At 36.6% G+C, this 9,775-nt stretch overlaps 1 protein-coding gene across 1 annotated transcript; it reads right to left on the reverse strand.

Annotated features, from left to right (window-relative positions):
* Positions 1-3,575: 3,575 nt before the first annotated feature.
* Positions 3,576-4,547, reverse strand: LOC110299405 (olfactory receptor 51G2-like). The gene has a single exon (XM_021169087.1). It carries the CDS (start codon positions 4,545-4,547, stop codon positions 3,576-3,578), a length of 972 nt encoding a protein of 323 aa, XP_021024746.1.
* Positions 4,548-9,775: the final 5,228 nt, after the last annotated feature.

A 9,775-nucleotide genomic window follows, 5' to 3' on the forward strand; every position in this document is an offset into this window, starting at 1 on the left:
GCCTAGCAAACACAGAAGTGGATGCTCACAGTCAGCTATTGGATGGATCACAGGGCCCCCAATGGAGGAGCTAGAGAAATTACCAAAGGAGCTGGGGGGATCTGCAACCCTATAGGTGGAACAACAATATGTACTAACCAGTACTCCCCTGGACCTCGTGTCTCTAGCTGCATATGTATCAGAAGATGGCCATCAGTGGAAAGAGAGGCCTATTGGTTGTGCAAATTTTATATGCCTCAGTACAGAGGAATGCCAGGGCCAAGAAGTGGGAGTGGGTGGATGGAGGAGTGGGTGGGGGAGGGTGTGGGGGACTTTTGGGATAGCATTGGAAATGTAAATGAAATAAATACTTAAAAAAAGAAGGACTGAAAAAATGATATAATTATGTTTTAATTAAAAATAAAATATTTATAATTATGTTAGATGTGTGTGTGTGTATGTGTGTGTGTGTGTGTGTGTGTGTGTGTGTGTGTGTGTGTGCACATGTGTGGTGTGTGTGAAACAGTTTTGATCTTCTTTGACTCTAGATGATATAATTATCCTTTTGATGGTTAAAAGGAATATGCAGTGTGACAATAACTTCTAAACAACTAGGAAGGAGAATAGAATAAATTGTATTCACGTGTGTTTAGGGGATAGTTACACATACTTGAGACATATCTAGAGATTATAGAGAAATACTGATGCAGCCAGTGATGTATTATCAGCATTAGAAGACAAATTGACTGGAGATGATTAATTTCTTCTCATTTCACTATGGGTATTCTAGTGACCTTAAGAAGCACAGAAATAAGAGAGAGAAAGCATTTTAATTGATTCCAATGTCTCTTCTGTAGTATATAGTCATAAATGTAAGACACAGATCATCAGAGTCATTTGTGAAACTGTTTGTGCTTATAAGTACATGTGAAAATGAAATAATGCTGCTCATTATAGATTTATAGAGTATTAGAGGGGCTTTGCATTTCAAACCTCAGACTTGCACTACAGAAGAATATATGAATAGTAAAGATATTTAAACATAAAAAACTAAAAAATGTTAATTTATATCTTATAATTTGAAGGATGTAATTTATATTGGTAATATTTCCCCCATCTCCTTTAAATACTGTCTTCTCTTATCACACATCTTTCCCCAGCAAGTCCCTGTCTTACTTCTCTCTATTTATTGTGCATGCTCATTTGTGCATTTAACCAGGATTGGAAAGAGTACACATGGGGGGGGGTAATTTCTTGAGTGAGGAGAAATTAACAGTAACTACACTCATAAAAGTAGACTCCCTTTGGTTCAACAACCATTGATTGTATATAGATATTCATAGATATTCATGTTTTGTGTGTGTGTGTGTGTGTGTTTGTTTGTTTTTTTTTTGTTTTTTTTTTTGTATTTGTATTTTATGAAACAATATAGTTGGATGTGGATGGACCCAATCTTTTTTTTTTTTTTTTTGGCCTTTTTTTATTAGATATTCTCTTCACTTACATTTCAAATGCTATCATGAAAGTTCCCTATACCCTCCCCCACCCCTGCCCGGCTCCCCTACTCACCCACTCTTGCTTCTTGGCCCTGGCATTCCCCTGTACTGGGGCATATAAAGTTTGCAGGACCAAGGGGCCTCTCTTCCCAATGATGGCTGACTAGGACATTTTCTGCTACATATGCAGCTAGAGACACATGCTCTTGGGGTACTGGTTATTTCATATTGTTGTTCCTCCTATAGGGTTGCAGACCCCTTCAGCTTCTTGGGTACTTTCTCTAGCTCCTCCATTGGGGGCCCTGTGTTCTATCCTATAGATGATTGTGAGTATCCACTTCTGTATTTGCCAGGCACTGGCATAGCCTCACACGAGACAGCTACATCAGGGTCCTTTCAGCAAAATCTTGCTGGCATATGCAATAGTGTCTGGGTTTGGTGGCTGATTATAGGATGGATCCCTGTGTAGGGTAGTCTCTCGATGGATGGACCCAATCTTATATAATACATGTGCATCATAGCTTCTGATGAGTTATGGAGTGACAGACATGTCAATTCAAGAAAACAGCTTTTAACAACATTCCTTCCTTTCTTGTGGCTCTTATATTCTTTGTAAGAGGGTGTTAGAAACATCTCATTTACAGTACTGTAGTCAATAGTCACATACTCTTAGCAGTTTCTAACAATGTATATAACTGGTGTTATAATTGTATTCAGTGTCAGTTTATAGGTATCTGTTTAATTAATATTTTTTGTTGTTATCCCTACTTGAAAACAGAAAGAAAACCAACTTTAAATCCAACCTGATGATATGTGCTTTATAACATCAGCACTAAGAAGTGAAAGGGTGAAGATGTAGAATGTAATTTTGAAGTCAGTACAAGGTAAATAGTGAGACTTTGTTTTAGCAACAAAAACAAAGCCAAAAAAGAGACTGGAAGGAAAATGAATAGAAAATAGCAACAATGGAAAGAAGGCAGGTGGAAGGGAAAATGACGCTACTATGAAGTAAATAAGCTTGTTGAATTAGTAGTATATCCCTAATTCTTAAAAATGTTAAGGATAAAATAGATAACAACAATCACCACTCTATTGAAGCACAGTTTTAAAATTGTATTTAAAATAGATTCAAGGACTTTATTGTTTTACACACACACACACACACACACACACACACACAAACACATGTAATTATATCCTTGGATAAGACATAGTCAAATATTTGACTTTATTAACACTTTAGCACATATTTTTCTGTCTTCTGTATCTACCACACCATTTTCTGGAATATGTTGGATATCAATGGAGCTACAGGAATTCGTTATCTGAACTTTATTTCATTTGATTCAATTGGGAAGATACTTACCTCCTTCTTACATTACTACTTCAATCAAAGTTGCATTAGATTGTACAACTTACTTGGTTTAAGGAACAAAGACAACACAATGAAAACAAGGCTATTGTTATATTTAAATATTTTAAATATCTAATAGATAAATAGGCAGTTGTATTTAAATAATGAGAAACTGATATGAGAATTGATGAAGGATTTATTCTCTAGAAAACAAAAGAGAAATTGAATATCCTGTTCATGACACAAACTTACAAAAGTGTCTGTTGGAATGATGGTTCGACAGTTAAAATTATGTATTGCTTTTGTAGAAGACCCAAGTTCTGTTCCCAGTACCTATATTACATAGCTTGGCTGACAACCATCCGTAATTCCAACTCCAAGGAATCCTGGATCTGGCGCCACTTGTGGCCTTCATAAGCAGCAATAAACTGCATGTACATACACATACATACGCAGCATTTAATACAATTTGAAAACTATTTTAAAAGTTATATACATAATAATGCACATTATTTCTGCCTTTAAACATCACCTGAATGTCAATATTTAAACAAGAGGATGAAAAATAGGCCATGGAAAGAAAATAAAATTTTATGGAATTTGAGAGAAGTTTGTGATCTTGAAGAACTAATATGACTTTATAGTTCTTGGTTTTCATATCTGTATAAAGCTCAATAAAAACTCTTAACATTTTAAAGGAGAGGTTGGTTTTGATCTTGTTTAATGTTACATAAATTTTAGGAAATTTATGTTACAGATGCAGCCTGATCTTTCTTTGTTGCTTTTTTAATGAAGAGTTTCTGAATTTTGTCACGGATCTGCTTGGTTTTCACAACATAGACAATTGGGTTCATCACAGGAGGAATTAGAAAGTGCATGTTGGCCAGGGTCACATAGACATGTGAGGGAAGCCTTGGACCAAAACGATGCAGCATGGATAGGCAGATCATGGGTGTGAAGAAGAGGACCACAGCACACAGATGAGAGATGCAGGTGTTGAGAGCCTTGAGGCGGCCACTGTGGGAAGCCATACTCAGTACTGTTTTCAGAATCAATACATATGAGAAGAGTATGAGGAGGAAGTCAAGCCCCATGGTGGAGAGCACTACAAAAAGTCCAAAGATACTGTTGACAGTAGTACTGGAGCAGGAGAGCTTTATGATGTCAGGATGCAAACAGTAGGAATGAGATAGTACATTGGAATGACAAAAATACAGTCTCTTCAAGAGGATAGGGAGAGGCACCTGCATAGTTAAGGTTCGTACAACAATAGCCAACCCTATCTTGGAAATCACAGTGTCTGTGAGAATGGAGTGATAGTGAAGTGGGTGAGAAATGGCCACGTAACGATCAAAGGCCATTGCCAGAATAATAGCTGATTCAAGGACTTGGAAAGTGTGAATGAAGAACATCTGTGTGAAACAAGCTGTGGTGGTCAACTCTCTATCATTCAGCAGGAAGATTCTCAACAGAGTGGGGAAGGTAAACAGAGAGAGACCCAGATCAGAGGAGGCTAACATGGCCAGGAAGAGATACATAGGAACATGAAGAGTCTGCTCATGCCAGATAACAATTATGATGGTCATGTTGCCCACCATAGTGATGAGAAACATGGCACAGAATGGTATGGCTATCCAGATGTACACTGCCTCCAGCCCTGGAATGCCTGTAACCAGGAAGGTGGAGAAGATGAAGTTGGTGATGTTGACATGAAGCATGTTGTCAGGGCTGTGTACCTCTCCTATAAAATGTGTTGTCCCAGAAATAGATTCAGAGCACTGTTTCTATAATTTTTGTACCTTGAATGCACATTCCTTTGCTCTCATCCTTACAGTCACGAATTTTCTGTTGTTTTGTGTTATAAAAGACTTTATTACTTTTCCTTTTGTATAAGTTGTACCCAATAAAGAGTGATTCCTCTATTGAACAACTTCTACATGTGTGATGTATTACTGAAGACAAAAAATAAAAATATGTTTTTAGTCAATTTAAGTCATAGCAGTGATATGATGACATTTTAAAATGGAAACTTCAGAAATTATCATTAATTAGATTCCCACTCACTAATCAAAATTTGCAATCTACTGCAGCACATTCTTTTTTGAAATTCTTCAGTCTTGCATATATTGAATAAATGTTGTATCAGTTGATTGCTTGTTCATAGCATTATAGCATTTTGTGGTATTGGGATTGAAATCAGTACTTTTCATATAACAGACAAAACTTTATCTAGTAGGGTGTGGACCTTGCCCTCATAGCAAGCTGGGAGTTACTAATACTGTTTTTTTCTTCTTAAAAATTTCTGTGGATATGAGTGCAAAACTAAAAAGACCTAGATGACTTTACATTTTTATTCATTTTTATTATAGTAATACTATCTCTCTTTTTTTTTACAGTTTTTTAAATTTATTTTTAATTAGATATTTTCTTTATTTACATTTCAAATGCTATCCCAAAAGTTCCCTATACCCTCCCCCTGCCCTGCTCCCCTACCCATCCACTCCCACTTATTGGCCTTGGCATTTCCCTGTACTGTGGCATATAAAGTTTGCATGAAATTGCAAAGCTTCTGTAAGGCAAAAGACACTGTCAATAAGACAAAAAGGCCACCAACTGATTGGGAAAAGATTTTTACCAATCCTAAATCTGATAAGGGACTAATATCCAATATATATAAAGAACTCAAGAAGTTGGACCCCAGACATTCAAATAACCCCGTTAAAAATGGGGTACAGAGCTAAACAAAGAATTCTCAAATGAGGAATAGTAATCCTATCTTATTATCATGAGCTTGGGTCTTTTTTAGGACATACTCTTACTTTGGGATGCATTCATTTTACTTGTATTTTACAATGCGTTTACAAAATACTTTGTGGTGGATTTGGATTACTTTATTGTTACTTCTTCATCAATAATTTTAAGAAGTACTGTGACAAGTTACATTAGCCCAGAAACCTAAAATACCCAAGATACAACTTCCAAAACACAAGAAAATCAAGATGGAAGACCAACGCGTGGATACTTCATTCCTCCCTAGAATAGGGAATAAAATATCCATGGACGGAGTTGCAGAGACAAAGTTTGGAGCTAAGACAAAAGGATGGACCATCCAGAGACTGCTCCACCTGGGGGTCCATCCCATAATCAGCCACCAAATGCAGACACTATTGCATATGCCAGCAAGATTTTGCTGAAAGGACCCTGATATAGCTGTCTTGTGTGAGGCTTTGCCAGTGCCTGGCAAATACAGAAATGGATGCTCACAGTCATCTACAGGATGGAACAGGGCCCCCAATGGAGGAGCTAGAGAAAGTACCCAAGGAGCTAAAGGGGTCTGCAACCCTATAGGTGGAACAACAATATGAACTAACCAGTACTCCCGGAGCTCGTGTCTCTAGCTGCAAATGTAGCAGAAGATGGCCTAGTCGGCCATCATTGGGAATAGAGGCCCCTTGGTCCTGAAAACTTTATATGCCCCAGTACAGGGGAATGCCAGGGCCAAGAAGTGGGAGTGAGTGGGTTGGGGAGCAGGGCAGGGGGAGGGTATAGGAGACTTTTGGGATAGCATTTGAAATGTAAATGAAGAAAATATCTAATAAATTTTTTTTAAAAAATCATGTACCATAGAAAATAAGAGAAAAATATTTCTATATAACTGAAAATGGATCTATAATTGAAAGTTTTACATATTAACTTACACGTCATATGGGCTAATTTCAAAGTATAAAATATTAATTTTTTAACTTTTAACACATAGAATTTTTCACAAGAATTATTGTAGGGCTTGAGTGCATTTTTAGTCAGTAAGTATAAACACATTATACTATGCCTACTTTACAGATATGGTTAGGTGTTAATCATTTGTTCTTTATTCAGGTTAATACTTCATAGGTGTTTTGGCTATGTGATTAATACTGAAATATATCTTGCACTAATAGCACAAATTTAATATGGCACAATTTACTAGTTTCACTAAAAATATTAGGCAACTATCAATACAAAATAAATCAGACAATGTCTATGAGATGATTTCATTTTCATTCACTATATTAACATACATTTATTTTTAGAAAAAATTCTATGAACTTATTTAAATTCTTTCAAGTTATCTATTTCTATTTTATCTCACCTTCCATGTTTCTAAGCTTAAAGATTAAGCATACATCTTAGTCTTCATATCATAAGAAATGACACCATGAACAATAGGCCCTAGACATCTGGTTCTTCCACCTGTCTGCTTGCCATCATTGCCCCTGCTGTTAGTTTTAGTTGAGATTACACTGGGGAGTCTTCATTTCCTGCATGAAAGTACACATTTTCATTGAATCTCATTATTTTTCTGATGTCTCATTTAAAATTTCTTTTGAGTCCATGTTCTGATGGAGGCAAACATGAAGGAAAACCACAGAAATCAGTCTCGATTCTGACTTACCTTTTTTCTGTTACTAGTTACAGGGTGCTTCAGATCCTGCTGACTGATTTCTACCTTCAGTCACACATTCCACAGCTCAAAATTTACACCTACATCATTTTGGTGAGACTTAGAAGTTATTGCACTGATTAATCTATATTTCATATGTTATCTGAAAAGTAAAACCTCAGAGATGAAATCAAATATTAGCCTCAGAAGACTGGTAGGCACTGCTTCTTTAATGGACAGCTGCTGTATCAGGGAATTCTGGCTAGAAAACTTAGCCTCAATTTGATAAGAATACACCTTGCCAAGTCTCCTTACTTGCAAAGTATTGTTTGTTCAGTCCTATGGCTCACCTTTTTCTTAATGCTTCACTTTCTAATTGATGTTTCTTTTTGCTTAGACTTTTTTTTCCAGAGGACTTTCTGAATGTATACTTGGGAATGTTAAATTATGCTTACATTTATGATGAAGCAGAGGTCCCTGGTCAGCATCAGCATGCATGTGGACATTCCTCCTTTTCTAGTTCATGTTTAACTGTTTTACTACCATTTTCCATAATCTCAGACACCTGATACAATCAACTTAGGGATGGTTTCCCGATAAGACCCCTTCTTCCAGCCCTTATTCCTCCTACTTAATTAGCTATTCCTGTACTCACTAATTTAGTCATCATTTCTTTGATCTAAATTTCATTTTCAAATTATACATGGTTTTTCTCTTACCTGGCATCTTAAGACAGCATCCTCTCCAGAATTCTTTTGAATTCTTTCTGTTGAAGACCATGAGTAGTCATGACCTACATTCAGCTACGTTGTTATGTGTGAAGCTCTCCCCTGAGAATTAAAATCTCCCTAAACACTCTTTTTCTTAATGTGAGGATCAACATTGGCCTTCCCTAGAGGCAATGCAAGAATGAACAGGTGTGTGATTGCATCAGAAGAAGTATTATTAGACATCAAGTTTGTAGTAATTGAAGTCTGTTAAGAAGTCAGTTTACCAGTGAATGACATAGTTTAGCACCATGGAAATTCTACATATATTTAAACTATAAATAAGAAAGCTAGCAAGTTTATATAATTGGAAGTTTTCCATTCAAGTTTTTATTGCTCTTTAATTAATTTGGTCCATTTCAAACAAAACACTATTTGGCATTTCTAGAAATTTTAGCAGTGTTCAGAAGCAAATGACTCCTTTTGTGCTGTCATCCTTCTTTAGCCCGTACACTCCATACAAACATCAATGAATAATATTTTAAGCACCACTAAGGCTATTTCGTGATATTTCTTACAACTGCATGTGAACCTAGACCTCTAGCAATATAACCTTTTAAACAACTTTTAACATTTTAAACATGTATTGGAGGGGAGAAAGGAAATGGAAAAGCATGAAATTACATTGTAATTTTATAAAATAAAAGCATTATAAGAACGTAAAGTATACTATCATTGTAATTAGCCTATTATGCCACAACACATTTGAACTTCTTCTATCTGAACATAGTAGGTCTCCTTCCATCACATGTTATGATAAAAAGGATTCCTGAAAGGTGAATCACTCAGATCACTTATTCAAATATATGTCTTGATCACTTCCAAAGTGTAGCATCATCCTTCTTACATCACTGTGTGCAGGTTCAATAGCACAACACTGATATTATTGTTCATTTAACAGTTCTGTATATGGATGTTTGCATTGCATTTTCCCTTGATACATTGTGAACAACCAACAATAAACAGCTTTTCAGAATTAATGAATAATCTTCCATTTTCAATATCTTTTCCCAATTGGACCAAACAACTTAAGACATCTAAATCTAGTTATATATGCACCTGGCAACAGCACTCAAAACCTATAGATTTCCATGAATTTGTCAGAGACCATCCCGTGAGAAAGTGAGTCCTTCACAATCTCCCACCCTGACAGGCCAAATGGCCTCGTGCTAAGAGCTAGTTATCACTCCCTCCTCACTGTTCCCTTCCTGGCACCTGAGGCTATAAAAGATGAATTATAGTCCCCTCTTCCCTATCTCTTCCTGAACTCCCATGCCACCCAAGGACAGGAGTTATGCCTGAGCCCGGCCTGACACCCCAAGGCTGTCAAGGAGGATCTATGTTCCCGAGATAAGATGCAGAGTGCCCGTCGCCTGGAGCCTTTGTAAAGGAATTGTAAAATTCCCCCTCCACCCCTCCCTATTCCTCCTAATGTATGCTTTAAAACAAGGCACCTCAGCATAATAAACAGAGACCTTGACAACTCTTTGCTTGGTCTTCTGCTTCTCCTTCCCTTTCTCCCATTTTCTTCCAGGTTAGAGGTCCCCCTCGCACCTAGGACTAACTGAATCCCGCAGGACCGGATATGAATTGATTATCTCTGAACTGTGGAAGCAAACTATTGTTATCATTTTCTTACTTGCTCTGAGAAATTTCCTCAGGGATAAACACATAAATGAATAATAATGTCACCAAATGTGTCAATATAATTATTCAGTCAAGTTTGTTCTTCTAAAGAAATGCAGTGTTTCTTTTTATT

This window comes from Mus caroli, chromosome 7, assembly GCF_900094665.2.
Source record: "Mus caroli chromosome 7, CAROLI_EIJ_v1.1, whole genome shotgun sequence".
In the NCBI taxonomy this organism is placed as follows: Eukaryota; Metazoa; Chordata; class Mammalia; order Rodentia; family Muridae; genus Mus; species Mus caroli.

Bases quoted from the DNA above. Each gene is read 5' to 3' on its own strand.
- LOC110299405 (XM_021169087.1), bottom strand. From the start codon at position 4,547: ATGCTTCATGTCAACATCACCAACTTCATCTTCTCCACCTTCCTGGTT.